The 21,143-nt window shown below is 40.4% G+C and overlaps 1 protein-coding gene across 9 annotated transcripts in view; it reads right to left on the bottom strand.

The window, feature by feature from the left end:
* INPP4B (inositol polyphosphate-4-phosphatase type II B) overlaps window positions 1-21,143 on the bottom strand; it is a gene marked incomplete at its 5' end in the record, with an annotated part of 265,188 nt that overhangs the window by 59,942 nt on the left and 184,103 nt on the right. For all 9 annotated transcript variants that reach the window (XM_083519885.1, XM_083519879.1, XM_083519878.1 and 6 more), the window contains 5 exons: window positions 996-1,208; window positions 3,002-3,179; window positions 10,577-10,685; window positions 12,831-12,935; window positions 15,575-15,705. In XM_083519885.1, coding sequence (XP_083376011.1) covers window positions 996-1,208; window positions 3,002-3,179; window positions 10,577-10,685; window positions 12,831-12,935; window positions 15,575-15,705 — 736 coding nt within the window. The remainder of the gene's footprint in view (window positions 1-995; window positions 1,209-3,001; window positions 3,180-10,576; window positions 10,686-12,830; window positions 12,936-15,574; window positions 15,706-21,143) is intronic.

Consider the following 21,143-nt stretch of genomic DNA (forward strand, 5'->3'; position numbering starts at 1 on the left):
CTGTCCTGGGTAGCCCCCCTTCTTTCTTTTCTTCCTTTGAAAGTGATGGGCAGGGGAATGTGTCCCGCAGGGAGGTATCTGCGTAGTATATTAAAAAGCATTTAAACTGCTGCTTCTGGCATTTTAATTTTGTAGAGTTGTATATATTTACTGTTTTCACCATGTGTTTGGGCACCACATATAAATTTTCAGTTGGAATGCATGATTATGCCTTCAAAAATTATATATATCTATATAGCTTATTGATATAGCTTCTGGGATATCAACGGACTCCTGTATGGCCACTATAGGTGGGAAACTGCTGGCGCGGATAGGATCTTCGGTCTGATCTGGGGAGGCAGCTATTATGTTCTTAATAACTGACAGACCCTACTTCTCCCCTTCTGGCTCAACAAATTGCAAGCTGTGACCCAGTTTACCTTTTCCTTTGTAAGGTACAGTAGGAGAGAGAGAAGCTAAGCCAGACTTTAAATAGCCACATCTCTGATTGCTTGTGACGAACAAACAAATTGCCTCCAGGTAACAAGTCATGTAAGTTTTTGTAAACTCAAAATGGGAGTTTGTTCAGGTCACTGATTCATCCCTAGAACTGCTTCCCTCCACGCATCCAGTAAATCAACACGTTGGCTCCTACACTTTGTTCCGTGCAATGACAGTGATTCTTCAGTGAAATTTGGGAATGCGGTTGCCAGATTTTAATCCTCTGAATATTCTGAGGCAGCGATACTGGCTGTGGCCTCTGTGTCACTCCCTTTGTTGCTTGCCTTATTGTGCCATACTTTGCCACATTCATGAAGTCGCTTCTTGCATGTAACAAAGTGTGCTTAAGGTGTCACAGGAATCTGTTGCAGTTCCTGCAGCTGACTAAGATGGATGCTCCTGTGGAATTAATAATAATAATAATAATAAAGCCCAAAGTGCATGCAATGGTACCCATAATTGACAATTTGTAATTGAATGGACTTATCCAAGAACATAACTTTGAGGCTACTTACCCACTCTTCCTCGTCATATTCCGAATGGTGAGGTATAGAATCTTGTCTCTTGATTTGGGATGGATGCTCCTGATTCGACTGATCCCCACTCTCTTCAGCACTGTTCCTTGGCACAGTTGGTTTTTTTAGGACACAACCTGGACGGGCTGTGTATAGAGCTAAAAGGGCACTTCTGATCAGCTGATCCTTAAATGCATGTACAAATAACTCTGTCTAGAATTAAAATGAGTGTGCAGTCAGTAGTAAGCAGGCAACGTACATCTAATTTACAGTATAGCCTGTAGTTGCCACAATGGCGCCAAAGACTAGGTAAGGAAATGTATTTTGTTATCTATTTATATCAACTTCTCTTGAAAACAATGAAGTTTTGTGGCACCTTAAAAGACACAAATTCTCTCAATATTTGTAATGCCCCTAAGGGAGCTGCAGAAAATAGCACCCCAATTTGCAAAGGGACACACGGCCCTGAGAAACTTGGGATCAAGTTTCAGCCTGGCACTAGTCTGCACACAACTGTGTGAGGGGAAATCAATTAGTGCAAAGTTGTTGTTGTTTGTGTGTATCTGTGTATCTGTGTATGTATAAGGCACAGTAACTGCAGAAGCAGATGGGACCCAGAATTCAAAAATTTAGAGAACCCCTGGTTAAGCAACAACCAGCACAGGAGAGCCAATAGACAACTTGTGACAATCTTGTTGCCTGCTGTGATTCCATTATTAGCTAATTTCAAAGCATGATAAGAAGCAATGGTCCATGTTGACCGATGATGGCAAGTTTACAGTTCAAGAGATCACATAATTATCAAATGAATAATGTAATGTTTCACCCCTAGGCAAGCCTTTGTTCAATTAAAAGGTGCCTATCCCGAACAACTCTCTAAATTTCACATTCATCTCAGCAGAATTACACACAAAAACCTTTAAACTAGGACACCCACCTTCCTTCCTATTAAATCTCATTTATTTTTCTTGTATCAATTCAACCAACTGCTAGCACTCATCCTTCCTCCTTGTAGACATATCCATAGTGTGTACTAGAGACATCTGATTTAATTATTACAGTACAAATGTGACATAAATCTCGATTTAGAAGAACATCACATTATTATTTAAAAAAAAAACCCAATGAATTCCATTAGAGGCACCAAGGTAAAAGAGTACACCAAAGATCTCCCCCTAAAATGTAGGCCAAAAATAGGGTAAATCTGAGTGACAGCAAGTGCCATTTTTCATTGCTGTAGCAGGAAAAACCTGTGAATAAGTTATCTATATTGGTTAAAAACAAAACAGATTTGGGATGTACTTTGAAAACCATGAATCCTTGCAATTTGTGAGCAGAGACTCTCCAACCCAGGAGGAGGAGTTTTATAATGTAATACTTTTTGTTAGCTGCAGTTTTCACAGAGAACATTTAAAAAGGTGGATGGGCTGCATGGCATAATCCCACCTACCCTGTTCTTTCTCACTTCACCTCTTTTCTTTCTTTCTTTCTTTCTTTCTTTCTTTCTTTCTTTCTTTCTTTCTTTCTTTCTCTCTCTCTCTCTCTCTCTTTCTCTCTCTCTCTTTCTCCCACTCCTTACTCCTCTCCTTGCCACCCACATGAAATTAGGCCAAGGGCCAAAGGTTGTGCATGGCTGGTGTAAAATAGGTAAAAATAGGAAAAAAATACTTTTGTGGAGTTTCCTACAAAGATTTTATGAGGAAGAATAGGCTATCCATTTTAATAAAAGAATAAACAAAATTTAGACAGACCTTCCTAGTTCAAACAACGATACCTACTTTTATTCCCTGTGTATAGAAATCACACTTTTAAAAACAACAACAACAACAATTCAGAATGGGGTTAAAACCAAAAAGAGCATGATTTTCCTATGGCAGTAGCCTGAAGCTTGTAACCACCAAAATAACCTAACATTTCCTCATGTTAGGGATGCAGAGAGAGATAGTAGCTACGAATTTGGTGAGTTCTGTCTAGTTGTCACTGCAGGGACCATATTTGAATCTTACCGTTTCTGAAAGCATCTTTAAGGAATTCTTCAAGCTGTCTGGCAAATGCTGCCTTGCAGAATTAAGCAGCAGGTCTGCATGGCTTGATATGAGAGGCTGCAGATGATTGATGCTACTAAGAACTTCTTTTGCCTTGGCTGTGTTTTCAGGTGAATAGTAAATACATTGGTACCCAGTACTGCAGAATGAAATAAAGATAATATTTTTTTTAAAAAAACACACACACACCTGAAAGTCAAAACCTTTTTTCTTTTTAACTTTTAAAGGCCAAGTGGATACTCATCATCAGTATGTGAAGACTCTCAGAATTCTACAATTATTATGGAAAGGTGTTCTAATGTTGACTACAACACCTTTATGGGCACTATTTGGAAATCCAACTGGCTATATGCTAGGAAACAGACCTTGCTGGCATAGTAAGAGATGGTAACCTTTTCTTTGATGAACGCTTCAGGCACTGCTGCTGAAACTAATTATTCCCTGAAGCTCTTTGAATGAACCACTGTACCATTAAAAAAAACAAAAAGGAAAGAAAGCAGACAGGTTCCCATTCCTACAATTCTAAAGAAAATAAAAGCATATATAATCTCCAGTGACACACTTGACAATCCATATCGAGCCTAAGTAAAAAAAAATTCTCACTTCCTCCCCCATCTATGCAATTACATTTTTAATATTTTTGATAAGTATCCTAAAGTTAATTATTATTAATCAACCACAGTATGCTTTTATCCTCATCACTGTTGGGTTTATGAAATGTTGTTATTTTTGCTATCATTGTTGCAGAGTAGCAATAAAAGGACAGGCCTCTGCCTTGAGGAGGCTATGAACTAAAATTCAGTACAGGGGATATAATACAAGGAGCGGAAGCAGGAGGAGGAGATGATGGCAGATGTGGGGAATTTTGGAATTTAGGCTTATTTTTGCTAGGAGATGCTAAGGCATGCCACTGGAAAGAGACTAAGAGCAATCAAAAAGATGACATGACTAATCAGGAAGACCACAATGGCACAGCACTGGAATGTCAAATTTACGGGAAAACAAGGAAGAAATATGGGAAGAAGCATGGTATTAAATGCTATGTTGAAAAGTGAGAAGCAAGAGGTTTGTACTGAACTACAAGCCACAAAAAGCCCAGTATCCAGTTTTAATTTTGCACCTAAAATAACAACCAGTTTAAGGAGAGGAAAACTCGCCTTGTGATCTTCAGGATTATCTCTGGCCAATGACATTTTTAAACAATAAAACAGCAAATTATGTCCGTTTCATATAAGCCATTGTTTATTAAAATATACTTTCATGACCCTGAGCTTTGAAAAACTGTGTTCACCAATCAGACACCCTGAGTCTGGCACTCCAGGAAGTCACATGGGTCACCTGCCTCTAAATCTGAACCTGGCAATAATATTAACAGGAAAGGACTGGTAGCAATTTTTCTTCATTAATCACATAGATGTTTCCAGATGGGTAAATCTGTGGAGCTATAATTGCTTACGCCATACATTAATAAGATTGCCACCAGTGATTACCAGAAGTGCTGGTCCTTGCAAATTTGTTTGTGACTGAACTTAACTGTCAGGGGTCCTTTACCTTTATGTGTGCTATTGTATCAAGAGGTAACCCTCAATTATGTGTGGGGTGGAATTTCCCTGGCACCTCAGATGTTAACACCCCCATTCACAACCCTAGTTGTAACTATTGCTAATCACTACTGCACTGCTTATCCAAGTACAAAATGTTGTCTAACTTTGATGAAAAGTTGTTGCTTCTAGAAGATCTTAGTTAAGAATTCATATTTTCCAAGCCACCATAGCAGAGCGAGTACACCCTGACACACCCCACACCAGCACAATTTCTTGCACTGGTTTGATGGCACATGTTTCGGAGTCCTACAGCCCACAGATTGACACAGCAGGCAATCAGATAAAGTCTTCAGAATATTAACAGAGACTTTTAGAGAGATGTTAATTTGTTACCATATGCCAAACTAGGGTTTACCAAAACCATGCAAATTTGCTGGCTTCTGGAGAGGAGCTCACACCTGATGCTTTGCTCCTCCCCAGTCATTTTAATTTACTGTGGGGCAGCAGCGAAGCCAAGATTTAGCTTAGCTTAGCATATCATCTAAACCAGGGCTCTTGGTTCAGCTTCCTCCAGATGAACCATCAACTGTAACCGAGACCAAACCTTAGCTTTGGATTGTGTTTAAGGAGGAGAGCATTAAACCAGGATTCTAGGTTCAGGCAAAATGCTAAGCCAAACCTTACCTTAGCTGCCATGCCATACTGAAGTAAAAGGACTGAGAAAGAGCAAAGCAGCTGTGATCTTTCCCTGGGAGTCAGTACATTTGCCCTAAGCCTTGTTTTGGCTTGGTGTCACATGTGAATGTGGTCACTGTTGTGATTTTTCAATAGAAAAAAACAACCACCTCTGTATATTCTCTCTGCACCACTTTTTCTCTCTCACACTCACTAATGTAGGACTTGTGAAATCATTGTAAAAGTCATTTCTGTTATCACCCTTAGATAGAGACAATGTCAAAGCTAATGTTCTTAAACAACAGCACTGAATAAATGTATAATGAGGCTTTGAGTAAAACTAATAGACAAAGCTTTCACTTAAATGGGTTCCAACATGATAGTTGAATGTACTGTAGTTACAAATGAGAAAAAAATGTACACGACAGCAGGAAAATGATGCCATAGTTCCTGAATAAAATCTTACTTATATTGTTTAAAATTTATCCGTCCCCCCCCCTATATATTCACAGAGTCTATAATTATGCTTTTGAAGTAGGCTACCCCTTTTGCTTTTGGATTGTTAACATATGAGTACTGCCATTATTCTGATGTAAGCATATTATTTCAAATAATCATATTGCTTGTTACTAGATTACTTTTAATTTAATGCTGGGTTGTAAGTTAGTGCTACATTATAACACTCAAAGCACAGAGCTGCATAACTTGTAACAGAATCTGAATAAGTGTTATAGTGTTACTGAGTAACCTTCCCCTAACAAATTTTCTAAATATATTAAGAACCGAAGGAAGTTAAACGCCTGGTGTTTAATGATAACATACTATAATTCCATTCCTGCTGTTATGTGAGTAATTCTTGCAAATGATTTAAAATTGTTACCATCTGGAATTGTGGTAAAGTGTCTTACAATAATTATTGGTGCTACGCAATTCAGGAAATTAAATAAGCTTTGTACAGAAAAGATCATCCCTTCTAGAATATGAAGGCATATACCTCACATGCTGTATTATGCATTAACCCTCTCCTTGACTCCTCCCCCCACCCCACCCCCCCCACCCCGACAAACTGTGTGCACCATTGCAAACCCTGTGACTGACATTCAGGAGCATGGTTTAGCAGTCATCAAGATAAGGCTGGCAAAGCAGTAAAGTGATAATGGCCAGCTCAGCAAACTCCTGCGGGGGTTGCAAAGAATAGGACCTTCTACTGTACGTGTCAGTCAGGTTTCTAACATGAAAAATCCCAAGCGATTTCTCAGCTGGCGTATGGCCAAACAGGGGAGCGGAATGCAAATATTTAGGTTGCTAGGAAGTTATGATGTTGGGGTGGGATGGGGGAAGAGACACAACGAGAAGCAAGCCAGCTGGTGGCAGATTAAGTCCACTAACAGCAGGGTGGGATCTAAGCAGCTACCTGAGTCGCTTGGGAAGTTCACAACCATTCTGGCCATTTGGAGTTGATACATAAGAGAGCACTATTAAAAATTGTATTGAACATCTGCAGTGTAAGGAAGTTTTATTAGTGGCTTTCACAGCAACATACAAATCGAGCCACAATTGGGCACGAAGAAGTGGAGAGCTTTGAAAGAACTATCGTTTTAAAACTGATGCAAAGTGTGACAGGACTGTGTGTTGTGCGACATGATCATAATAACCTAAAGTAACCAAAGATTTCACAGAGGTATTCTGAAAGAGCAGGGGGTGGGGAGATATCGGCAGCGATAGAAGGCCAACAATGAACAGGCTGCAGTCATCAAGGAAGGAGATGACTAGAATACGGACATCAATTTTAGCAGCTAATGCAGTGTGTGTGTGTGTGTGTGTGTGTGTGTGTGTGTGTGTGCAGGGGGAAGTAACCTTGTAGATGTTTAAAAGAAAGGACAGAATTTAGTCACCTCCTTGACATGTAAAGAGGAGAATACAGATGAAAGTCCTAAATGACCATGGCCTAAATGGTTGCATTTGTCACAGACAGATGAAAATATAGTGCTCCTGACATTAATGTAGAGAGGTGGTTTAGGGGTTATGAATTAATTTTCAGCTTCTCTGCTAATGTTTTTCATTTCTGCTAACAGTGTTTTCAAACTCCCTGCTCAAAACGGTTATAAAGGAAGGAAGTTATATCATATCTATCGAGAAATTTTAAGCAGCAACTTACATTAAAATTAAGGTTGACAAGTATTTGAAGAATTTTAAGTTAGTTATCTGCCCTTTAGCTACCTGACTGATTAAACTGAAATAAATGCGTATTGCAACTACTGGTGACTTTTGAGATACCGGAGGAAGGGTGCAAAACATAAGAAAAAGACACCAACACTTATAGACCCAGTTCAGACGCCATTCCTGGTTAGCTGTTAAACCATCGTTCAGACACCCAGGAATGAGTGTTAGGCCCCTCCCCTGCCCTCACATCCTGGTTTCCATAAAATCGTAGCCTTAGGCAAAATGGCAGGGCAACAATGTGTATTTTAATACATGTGTGTCCACACACACCCCACAGGTGAAGGAGGTCTGTTTTTGAGATGAAAAAAGTGTGCATGGATGAGGGAATCAATGCACACACCCTTACCTTGCTTAATTTTGTAGCTTTAAGAAACTTTTACCCTGCCTGGCTCACATGTAATTTTAGAGCAACTGCTCAGTTGTGTTTTGTCCCAAAATGTTTTTTTTTTAATGGAATGACATCTGGGAAGATAAAAAGAATACTTTTTCTTGCAAGTTCTGAAACTCACAATATCAATTAAATGGGCTTTCTAACTAGTGCTATTAAATTAAATAGGAATTAAATTAGGGCAAGCATATAAAGCAGAAAATATTGTTAGTAGGATGAAAGCAATTTTAATAGCATCTTAATATTCAAACTGGAAATTAAAAAGATTAATAATAAACATTTTTTAAAAGAACATTTGCTATGACCGAAGTGTCCGAGAGGGTTGACAGTCCTTCTAAGATTATCTGAGAAGAGAATCTCTTCCACTTTTTCTTTTTAGTATTTCACTTCAATTAGCATACAGAGAACAGCTGCTGGCTTTTAATCTATTCACATTATATTCTGTCTGACATCTCAAGGTGTTATTTCTTTCTGCAATCCAGGCCTCAGAGAGGTAAACCAAAACATTTAAATTGTAAAAGTTGGATCGGGAAAATGCTATGTGCCCTCAAACCGTCTTGGGGCTGCTAAATAAACATGTCCATGCAAAAATAAAGTTGTCATTGCCATGGTGAAATAATTTTCCTTATTTAGAATGAAATAGGACTTTGAAGCTTGGTTCCATATTTCAGACATAACATTAGTGCATCCACAAATCTGGCTATTTTAGGACTTTGAAGCTTGGTTCCATATTTCAGACATAACATTAGTGCATCCACAAATCTGGCTATTTTAGGACTGTTTTGTTTTTAAGAACATGAGAAGGGCCCTGCTAAGTCCAGCCTTCTAATCCTACATTGGCCAACCAGATACCAATGAGAAGCTAATAAGCAGGACATGAGCACAATAGCACTCTTCCCAGTTGTGTTCCCTAGTAACTGGCATTCAGAGATATACTGCCTTCAACACCAGAATTAAAACATAGCTTTCAGGACTAGCAGCCATTAATAGCCTTAAGTGGCCAACATTAGCCTCTTTAAAAGCACCTGACAAGAAGAAAGTAATGTAGAATTGAAAAGTAAAATTAGAAGTCAGGACATTGTTTTTCTCCCATCATTTCACCAAAGGGAAAAGATCAAAAGGATAAGAAGAAGGCAAAGCTGTAGAGACAGGTGATGGTATCTTCCATTAAGCAAATCGAAGAGACTGCAAGCTTTAAAACTTTATGGTTTGCTTAAATAAATTCTAATGCCTCCATAGGCCATCACCAGAAACTGGTTTGAGAAATCTTTTGCTTTGTTCTACATTACATGTTCTACATACAAATATGCTATTTGGCAATTTACCACCTCCACCACCCCTCAAGATTAAGTTTGAAAACAAATAATTTCAGTGTTATCAGCAACCATTTGTTACAATATAATCGTCAATTCACTGTTAGAATCTATATTTAGAAAACAATTTATATTCAGGTACTGCAGTGGCGACCTGAAGTATTATCAGTGCTACTTCACTGATATTTAGGATACATGACTGAGCATAACAAGTGTTATTTAGCTGGCTACAGAAGCCAATTGCAGTTGCTATAACAATTGTAATAGCTGTTAGGAAACAGCAGCTAATTAAACCGATGATGTGCTACCATGAACAAAGATTTTCTTGAAGACTGCAGTCTGGAATTAATGACACACCTTTATTAATTTCTATCAGTTTTGTTTGTTCATTTTAATTAGAATTTTCTGTTCCCAACTAGTCCTAAAGTAGTTATTATATGAATAACCACAATTGTCAACATGACAGCAAAAGTTGGTACTTTGAAATAAATCTTTTAAAATTTCACCCAGACCATGAAAGTATCATCCAGGCTAGCTCAACATTGTGTCCTCCAGATATTATGGACTACAGCTCCTGTTAGCAAACATGGCCAATGGTCAGGATTGATGGCAGTTGTTGGAAAGCATCCAGCTGGCTATTTCTGTCCTAGGTGAACTCCCATTTGAACATAATCACTATGATCAAAAGTTAAGCACAAAAAGTATTGCATAGGCAAAAGTTAGAGCTAGCCTACTAGATTTTGTTGCCTGAGGCAAAACAAAAAAAATAAAAATTAAGATGGCATCCTCCTATTCCCTTTACCAAAGCTGACCAGACTGGTAGGTGAATATGCAACATATGCAATAAGACCACATCTGAGGGCAGCTTTCTGGCACACACAGCTCTGTTCTTCAACACTTAACCACTGCTGCCTGCACCTAAGGGGGCTGGCTCACTCTACCTAATGGTAAAGCCAGCCCTAGCAGAGAGTGCCCTATGTACTACAAAGCTGAAAGGTTTTGAAAGCAATATACCTAGTTAAATCTTTTCCCTTTTTAAAAAAAGATTAAATATGTTGGAGAGGCACATGTAACTCTGTAACCTCACTGTCTAATCTATCAATAGAAAATTGCATTTTGGTACTGTGGCTAAGTTGCTGGAACTAGATGTCGCTGAGCAACTTGCTCTCTCTCATCTCCATTCAGTTACCCATCTGTAAAATGAGAATAATGGAGGTCTAATTTTGTAAGCACACATATGGCTATGTGTTCACTTTGTGCATTACTCATAGTACTGCAAATCTAAGCCTGAGAATTACTACTGTCATTAAATGTGATGCAAAAGCATTTAAGTAGCAAGGTTGTTAAATAGGAAGGAACATATAACGTATAACGTTATGGTCAATATACTTACTTTCGCCTTTCTGCCTCAAATTTATTTAGTAGTTTCTGAAGACCACCATTTTTAAATCCCTGAAAATGTGCCGCAGGGGCTCCTACTGTGATGACATCATAGAGAGCATCTGCAACAGGAACGGATAAACAATGAGATTTGCATACAAATATATGTGATTGTGCAAGAGCCTCTGCTTATGATAGTAAGGTCCTGTATTTTGAAGCACTGTTCCGAGATGGCCTGCCCCATTTTGACACCTGCTCCCACCCTGTCCCCTGCTGAAGCCTCGTTGACCAGCTATGGCAACGACTTCTGGTGAGATCTCACAGAACTTTCACAAGATCTTGCCAGAAGCTGCCACTCCCACAGGACCCCAGCTGTGGCATCGAGGATGGGCGGGGCAACCGCCAGGGCACCACCATGCAGGATTCCATCACTCAAGGCAACTGCTTCAGTCCGCCTCCAAGACGGGCCAATCCTGCCTCTTCCAGAACATTAATGTAAGTTTACAAGATGTGCCTTGAATGTATCTTGTCATTGTATTTCTGGATATGCTCTCCAAACTATATAAAACTGATCTCACCAATCAACTAACTGATTTGGAAGGTATTAACTTCTTATTTTAAAAATTATTTTTATTAAAGATGGTATTGTTTTACAAATGTATACGCCTTGTCTCTTTTTCCAGGTTGCACAGTCTTTCTTACAAATCAGTTACATTTGTTGTGAGACATTAGTGTCAAGTACAGTATAAGGTTGGGGAGGAAGAGAGAGAAGAGGTGGGGTGGGGTGGTGAGGCTTATATTCTTTCGTATAGTGTATGTGTGGGGTTTTGTGTCAGTGTCAGCTGGGTAGGTTTTCTTTCTATTTGTTTATTACATTTCCTTGGTAGTGAGAGGTATTGGGGGAGCAGGGAATGTTTGGTTGTCTGTGGTTGTCTGCAGTGAGATTTCTTTGCATTTGTGGGGGGGGCTTGTTGGGTCAGGTAAGCCAGATTGATTCATATGCTGTTGGTGGGTTCCTGCTGTTGTCTTGTTGGGCTGTATATGTGATAAAGGGAAGCCATACTGAGATGAGGCCTGAATCAAGAGAAAATAACAAAAGTCCTTATTCTTTCTCTACAAAGCCTTGTTTCCATGAGGTGGTAGTAAACAAGCAAGCATGTTCCCTGTAATCCCACACAGCTCATGAGGACTGAGCTGTTATAGGTCTCCCCAAAAGCTTTTGGGAGGGGGCTGGGCATCACAAATATTGTGGGGGTGGAGGCAGCTGAGTGTGGAGCTGAGCACGGCATGGCTTCAGTGGCTGGCCGTGGAAGCAGGCTGAGCGTGAGAGAGGAGGGGCCGCCAGCCCTTGAAGGAGGGATGTTTCCCAAAGCAAAGCAACACAATATCTCCTATCAATTTCAGAAATCCCTCCAGTGGAAGAAACGAAAGGTTTTTCACGTTGACCCTACATTTTCATTTGTTCCTCATAGAAACAAATTAAGAAACAAATGGAGTTGCATTTGTTTTGTTTTTCATTCGTTTCATTTATGTGTACAAAGAAACACTCTCCCATTCTATGCAACTGTTTTAATATAATAAGCACAGTGGGCGATAGCAATGCTTCAACAGCAACAACATATGCTCCTAGACGTTAGAAAAAAAGGTTTAACTGTTTTAGGATATAATTCCAGTTTTACAACAGCGATACCCAGAAGAACTCGTTTTTTAGAAATAGGGTCTGAATGTTTGTATCAGAATTGTTTTGAAATGTGAGAAACAGGACCAGGCTGAAGGGTGACAGCCTGATGAAATGGCTAGTAATTCTACCCTGGCATGTTATAGCTGTAATAGGAATAATAACAGGTCTGGTTACTGTTTGGGTCCCAAATGAGTCTCAGTCCTAGTTGGAGCACTCGTGGAGGGACGTGCAGGGGATAAAGGCCTGACTACAGACCTAAAAACAGCCCAGTGAATTATGCACAATCTTCTGGCTCAAAAGAATAAAGCACTGAACTACAACCTCCCCCAACTATTATCTGCAAATGGCATTGCTTTATATATTTGTCCCACAAACCTGCAACTATGATTGACTTGAAGGCAGATCTGATTAAACACTGACCTTTTTTGATCAAGGAGCAATGTTTAAAATGCTCTGAGCATTTCAAAGGAAGAACTGCTGAAATTTAAAAGTCTGCAGCTAATAGGAGTCTGGAAGAAAAACAGTTTCCAGGACAGAACCTGCACCAAATTACTAAGCAGAAAACTGTGCACAGAATATAGCTTACCTTTTAACCGAGGACTGTGCACATACATTCTCTGCAGATGTAGATTGATTGGAACAAATTCTAGTGTCTTTTCTCCTTTACTGCAGCTTGATTTGAAAGAAGAGCCTGGGAAGAAAAAGTGAAAAGAATCATTATTTGAGGTACCCATGTGATGCTCTTTCTTTCTAAAAATGCCAGAACAATACTTCCACATCGACAGCATTTTAAAATTGCTTTTAATGTGTTGTTGTGCATCAAGGAAATATCGGCTTGCTAACTGTCTCTCTCAGCATGCACCTCAAAAGAAGTTGACAAAATAGCTTTTAATTCACAGAACGAACTAATGTTTGTGTCTCACCCACCCCCTGTGTTTAGTGATGGATGTTCTTAATGGCTAAAAATCAGTACACAGCATGTTTGACGCCACATTTGAACTATATTGTGTTTATAGGTTTACAAAAAGAGGAATGTTGCAGTGAGGAATGCTTGTGTTCAGGCAGGGGCAAAGGAAGGCTCTCCAGCACCCGGTGTGGGGTGCTGAGGGGTGGGGCAAACTGCCCATAGGGGCAGGGCAAACTGTCCGGCAGTGCACGTGTGGAGCGGCACTGTACGGACAGTGGGGGGATCCTCTGCTCGCGGCTGCAGTGGCGCAATGGTGGCTGCTTGCATCACCATGCCCAGGGGCGGCGGGGTGAGCCACCCATGGGGTGCCTTCTTGTCACCCCCCTCAGAGATGGCACCTGGGGAGGGCCACCCCCTCCTCTGCCACTGTGTTCAGGGTTCCATTCCAGCCCCAGCCCCCAGTTTTTGTCCCTCACACCACCAACAAACACCTTATTCATCTGTCCTTGTGCTGCTGGTTTGGCTGCATAAGACCAGGAAATTTCCACATAAGTTCAGACCCCTAGGAGCAGGTTTTTTTTTTAGTGGGGGGAACATGCTGAATTAGGGAGGAAGGGGCAGGAAAGTCCCTTTCCACAAGCTTCTTTCTGCTTGTGATTTTCAGGACCCAACCCATCCGCCACCCAGCCTTGCATCTTCTAATCATGGGAAGCTGTGATCTATCAAGAATTCTGAACAAGGCTTCATAGTGCAGAAAGTGCATTGTTTTCACTTATAACTTGCATACTGTGCTTCAATGATTTAGAATTAGGAAAAGCTTTCATTATAAGATTTCTATGGAGTCTGAAGCAGCCCTGTAGACAGTACAATTTGTGCAAGGACTTGTTTGAATCTAACGTGGGTGGAGAGCATTAGAGTGGTGGCATCCAACACAATGCTATCCATATAGGCAGAACAAGGAGACTATCCCCTTGCATTCGTGGAATCATAAAATATGAATGACCATTTCCCACCACATTACAGATATATTATCAGGCATTCATATATTACATATATTATCTAAATAACCCTTACAGCAGCCCTGTACAGTATTATTAATCTCATGTTACAGTCAGGACCTTGTGCTTTTGTCATGGGTATCTTAGAAGCTTTTATGCTGAAAGGCAGGATACAAGTTTGATAATTGCCATCTAGTGAGTCTGTGGTTGGAGATGGTCTCTATAATGCACCAGCTGCCAAAGCTCACTGTCCCTACCAAGCATAAGTGGACACCCAAAAAACTATGAGCTTTACTGTTACTGTGGCCTAGCCTGTTACTATGCCATTGAACTTGTGCTCTTGCTCACACACCTTCCCTCTCTTCTTCTTGTGCCATGATAAGCCAGGGGGTTTACATGCTAACTATGGTTACAAGATTCATAGCAAGTCATGGTTTGAAGTTTGTTTAAGATTGTGACCTCATAACCATAGTTTCCAAGTTTGGATAAAATGGGAAACTATGGTTAACTGAAGTCTTATGCAGTTAGTTACACCACTCCAGAAAGAGAGACCAGAGGATGTGGACCAAACAGGCACAATGATAGTTCACATATTATTAACTCAAGATACGTATTTCCAAGCAGGACCTATGTATCACACTACCACAGGCATTCACATATTCCCTTACTACTAAGGGGCGCCTTGTACGCCTGCTTCCAGCAACTCTGGCAGCAAAGCTGGTGCTAAACGCATTGTTCTGCTTTCCTTTGGACAACATCAGCAAGACTGAGAGGGGGAGTACTGTCATTTGGGCAGCCCAGGACCTCCATACACATTGGCCACATATGCCCCCCGAGAGGTCACTTTGGTGCTGCAAACACAGCAGTTTGACTTCACCGCGGGAGGTGCACTCCATGGTCTCTTGAGACAGACAGATGCCAACAACAAGGAGTGGTTGATTTGAGTCGGGCTTGGAATCCCTAGACCAGAAACCACCGGAGAACTTAAATGCAGCTCTGACTACCTTTAAGGAGGGATGGATACAAAGTAGTGTGCGTACCTGTGCATGTGCATGCACACACATGATTAAATTATCTAGTTATATGTTTGGTGATATAGGATATTTCTTCCGAGGATTTTTCAGGGAAAGTCATGTGTTTAAATGTATGGTGTGCACACAGCTTGAGACTGTGGGTTTTTCTGAACTTTATTTTCAAGGCGTTCAAATAATTAAGGACTCCCCAGTTCACTCATTCAGATCTCCTCATTGTGAGGGCACGTGAAAGCAGCATGAGGAGGGGAGCAGCATACATGCTCAAGGGCCATTCCTGAACTCTTCAGGAGTTGGGTGGCAAGGATATCAACTGAATGGCGCCCATGCCACATAGCTGTGTAGAAAGCACCAGATCCATTACTTCAACTCTTCAGTGAGAACAGTCTCATACCTGTATACTTCCCAAGTTCTGCAAGCATGTTTTGGTAGAGAGTTAACATTTGATCACAGTGTGAAATAACACTTTTCCGCATATTGTCCCAATGTGGAGCAAGTTCCCCGAGTTCATTAAGGTCCTGATTCCTGGGATGGAAGGAAAAAGAAAGTCACAGCATCAGCCCCATGACACAAAAATATTCAGCTACTACTGAACTGTTCAACAGGCAATTAAATGGTTACAATCTTTATTGGCACACATACACCACCATTCTGTAGTTCAACTGTATAGCGCATGCATTGCATACATAAGAACATAAGAAGAACCTGTTGGTTCATTTAGTCCTGTTCTCACAGTGGCCAACCAGATGTCTATGGAAAGCCAGCAAGTAGGACATGAATGCAATAGCAACCTGCCCACCTGTGATTCCCAGCTACTGCTATTCAGAGGTATGCTACCTCTGATAGTGGAGGCTGTCCCTGTCCAGGAACAATTGTAGCTGGCAAAACAGCCAAAATCTGAGCCATTGGAGCCACCGAGACATCAAGAGGCAATGCTGGATGGACTACTACCAAACTATACGCTCCATGGACAGAGTGTACAACCCTATCCAGAGCAAGATGAACATCTATTTCCCAGACCCAAAAACCACCCACCTACAGTGCCATCATCTTTTCAGAATTCATCTTCATCCAGCCCACTACCAAGTCCAGACACAAACTGTCCAGACAAAAGTCATTGTTATTGTGGTGTCTGATGGCCTTTTATGTGAGAATGAAGCACGGTTAATATGTCTAGAAGAAGAGAGCCCATTCAATTGGTCTTAATTTATTATTATTTTTACTTAGCCTAGTGGCATGGGATTGCAAATAATCACATTCCACGTGAAAATAACTTCACCTGTACTGTGTGAGGCAGTACAGCTCAACAGCTGGCAATATAAACCTGCTGTGTGTTGGAATCTCTTGCAGACAACTGCAGTGCCTGGAGACAGTCAGGTTATGTATCCACAGCCATGGCCAGAAGTGGAATGGCTGCTGGAAGGAGTGCAAAGAGAAGAAACACCATGGTGCATCTGCAGCAGCACAGCCTTCATCTCCCCCAGGTGCAACAAGATATATCTCTCCCATACAGCCACATTGGGCACTATAACTCTTCAACAGTTTGACTTCAGCCCCAAAGATGCACTCCTCTGTTGTCTCCCGAGACAGACAGATGCTAACAACTGCGTGAGTAACATTGTTTTATTCTAAACAGAAAAGGAAAACCTAATTAAAACATTAGCTTAAGCAAAAATCCTATTTTTCTTTTTAAACATATCACACCAGAGACATTTCTGACCTCTTTATTCTAAGTGAAAATGTCAGTGTCATGGAAAATCATCCTGTCACCGATATTACAAAAGGAAATCCTTTAGCAAGTTTCCAGTTTTCCTGTTCAGTCTTCTGGAAGCTGACCTCATCTAGCGCTGCCTGAAAGCATATGGCAAAGTTTTGCTGCTAAAGCTGACAATTTGGTTGTGTACTTGCTTGCTACATTGACTACAGAAGTCTGCAGAGTCTTCCCCTGTAACTGGATGAAATTCAGTTGTGGACATCCTATGATGTAGACAAAACAGTTGCAGCCGAATGCCCTACAATTAGCCTTTTGCTAACTCAAATACATTTCCAAGGTAAGAAGTGGTCCTGATACTGAAAAGAAAGCATGTTTGTAAGGTTGCTATTGTGTGTGTGGGGGGGGGGGGAGAGAATACACTGTGTAATTGCAAACTAATCTCTAATCAGCCTTTCCTACCAGAGTTGTTAAATGGGCACCACCTTACCAGTTCAAAGCTGAAATGGATTCTCTTGATCTACTTCCATATGGATTTAGTAAAACTGTCATCAATATAGATGACTAAGTAGATAGTCTTAGTCACCCTTACAGAGGACCTCTATCAGAAGATAAATAGGGGGAATGTGACCATGATGATTCTCACCTTCAAGAAGGGTCTGAGACTAGTGTTCTGCAGGGGTGTTGTGGGATGTTGAAATATAGGAGTCATCATTTTGAATTTGGAGAATGAGGAGGACCGATACCTGGATTAGAAGCGGCCATGGTGGTAGCGGTATTTTCTTACGCTATGATGTTTTTATTGCAATCCATTTCAGGGACTCTGCCACCAAAGCAGTATATAAAATCAAGTACAATGGGGCTACTTTGTCGCTATCTTCGAACTTGATGGAGGGTCGGCGGGGCGGGGGGGATTTGCTTTTTGCTATTATTTACTTCATTTGTAAATACTTCAAATATTACAAAAGCACCATTAGCTTGCAGTGCTCTCTCATCCAAAGGAGACTAAATCCTCTAGCATAGTCCTTGGACTTGACATCACTCAGGGAAATGGGAAACACTTAGCAAAACACTTATTCTCCAGGAACTAGATGCCTTGGGTCTGATATATTTGAAGGAATATCTTCTTCAATAGGTAGGTTAGCATGTCTCCAGAGATCTTTTAAACATTTACTAGAAAAACAAACTTATTTCAGGGAGGCAGCCACTCAGGTATGTGCATCACATCCACACAATTGCAATATTTAGGACATACCTATTAAGGTATCTCTGTTCTCCCAAGCCTGCTGATTTTTCAATATGAAAACTGTCTAGTGCTTAGGTATTATACTATATATATATTATCTTATTGTTAGTAACAGTTTTATGGCCTTTTATTATACCTTTCTTCATTTTGCTCTGACAGCAATAGGGCCAGGATCAAGGTATCTATCTGAAGAACACCCTTCCAAATGGGTCCACCTACCTACTGAGGTCTTCGGTACAGATCCTTCTGTGTATCCTTAAGTTGGGACCAACTAGGCCATCTATGTCCCTGCACTAAACCTCTAGAACATCCTCTCCAAAGCAGCTTCTCTTGCCCTGTCTTTAATAGCATTCTAGCATGTTGTTAAAACCTTCCTCTTTAGGAAGGCTTTGGTAATTTATTTTAACTTGTTGGAAGCTACTGTAGTGAAACAGCATATAAAGCTGTTGCTTTTATTGTCTTATCCTTTTAGTCTGCTATTAGTGAGCGTTGGTTTTTGGCTGAGGATGATGGAAGTGTTGGGATGCAGTGGAGGGAGATGTGTCTGCATGAGAAAGAGTAGACAGACAGAGTAATCTCCAAGTTTCCTAGACTGTCCTTTCTGACCTAAAATATGCTGTCCTTCCCTCAGATGCTGGACTGATCACATGTTCTTCATCCTCTCCTTGGGAGAGGAAACATCTTTTATGTCTCTCCTGCTGAGATGCAAGAACAAGCATGGATCAATGAATCTCCCCCTTATTTATACAGAACTAGGAATCTCTTATTTTTCCTAAACTCAGAATATCTGTGTGATTATATCCAGAGTAAAGTATGCCCCTTCAAAAGGGATCCAGTATTTAATTCAACTTCTGCTGAGTGCTTGAACTCCAAATGTCAACAGAGAAGAGAAAATGTTTAAAATAAAATAAAAACCAAAGTGTAAAAGTTTCTCCCCCTGCTGTGTGTGTGTGTGTGTGTGTGTGTGTGTGTGTGTTAAAGCTAAATGGGTCTGAGTCTGAGCTGTGTCAGGATAGGATACTGTTTGGGGACCACATGAATCCTAAATAACAAGTTTTATACAAAGTTTGTCTGCATTTGGAAGTTACATTCTCAGAAGGCCCCCTTCTTAAAGGTTAATCTGAAATCAGGAGCAGGTGGCTAAATGTTGCATAAAACAGTGAAAATCCTTTTTGTATAAGTGCTAAACCCTTCATTCAATGCAGATGCATGCTGTTCTCATTAACTTCTACTGGGAATCATTTGCATATTTTTGAAGGCAGACTATAGCTCTCAATATCTTCTTAAAGCACCCCTTCCATGATCACTTTACTAGATTTAGATCTTAAGCTTTGCATACTGCTTGGTTTGCATATCCCAGTAGGAGCGGGTGAATCTGTATGCTTGCAGGATTTCTTGGCATATTGCGAAATAATGGATTAGGAGAAATAACACATGCAGTGGACTGAGGGTTTCATTGGAAATAAAACTTGGCTATTAAAAATACTTAGAAATGGTATTTTTGATTGAGCTGGTTTTTAGATATAGCAGCATGACAACTTGAAATGTATCTTTACTTTTTTATTAATTATATGTGGTTATAAACCATACAGTTAGCTCCTATTAGGTGTGTTTCCTTGCAGTGTTAATATAACAATCAGCTAAGGTTAAAGAAAAGAAGCATAGTTAAATCTATGATGTTACTCTCTTAATGACTTAATTAATTTCATTATGTTTAAGCATACGCCTGTGGCAAGATTAATGGATTGATGACTATCAGAAAGCCCTATTTACAATCAATAACTTCCAGCATTGAAAATAAGGATTGATGCTCTGGGTCTTTGGAACAATGTAATTAAACTGCCCATAGGCTTTCGTTATGTTAATCTGTTCAGCACTCATTCACACTGGCTATCTACCACAAAAGTTACAGTCTGAATTTGATGTTTGCACAGGATCACTGATATCAATTGCATTCAGATTAAAATTATTATACTTATGATGAAGAAACATTATTAGTATGAGCTAAGTAAAACTGTAGTTCATAGTAGTTCATAACTCCTTATAGATAAAGCATGAAAGATAAGGCTGCAATCAAAGTCCATTTTAAGCCTATCTATTTATTTATTTTAAAAATGTACAGCCCATTTTTACATGTGGCTATAAAGTGTCTTACAAAGAAAAAAAATAAAACATAAACACCAGAAAAATTCATGTTGCAAAGATCTCCTCAAATAGAATTGTTTTGATCCGGCATCTGAAACTCTGTAGAGATAATTCCTGCCTGGTTTCTATTGGGAGTGGGTTCTATAAGGTTAGGCCCACAATACTGAGGACATAACTCCTTGTTGATATGAGTTCTGTTTCTGGACCATGGAAGAGGGTAACACCACCAAGCCTTTCCCTGTGCGGATTCTAGCTGCCATCATGCCAGAGGGGAGAACTGTGTGGACATTGTCCTGGCCTGGACATTGTCAGCAGCTTTTCTCCTGGATCTGATCTGGGGGCTTCAGGGAAGGGAGGGACTGCTCTTTATTAGATGCCAACAGCAAGAACCGCCACTGACATCAGTCGTAACCTTAAGAACCTGCGCTTGAGCTTGCTTTTTTCCCTTTCACATGTGTTATGTCTTTTTAGAAGTGATTTTTGTAAGCTACTCTGAGGCTGCATTCACATGCAAGGCTTATCCTGTTCATTTTACTGATTATAAGGTTAGCACTTCCATAACGTTCCTTTCCCACTGAAGAACTGATACATCACCATTTCGCTCTTCATTTCACTTACACCAGTAGGTATTGCAGAGTGAAGTGAAGGTTAGAAAACAGGAGAGAAGCACTACCCTTATAACCATCCCCTCCAGTCCACAGTTGTTGAGGGGGAGAGGGCAATCTGGGCTTCACAACCAGAGGATCATGGGATGGGAAGGGAGGCAAAGGGAGGCTGGATCAGGTTTCTTATTCATTCTGGGGTGGGCCACTTTTTCCATGGACATTTCAAGTTTGACAGTAACAGTGAGCTGGAGAGAAA

The sequence above is a fragment of the Podarcis liolepis genome, assembly GCF_965112155.1.
Source record: "Podarcis liolepis genome assembly, chromosome: 9".
Lineage (NCBI taxonomy): Eukaryota > Metazoa > Chordata > Lepidosauria > Squamata > Lacertidae > Podarcis > Podarcis liolepis.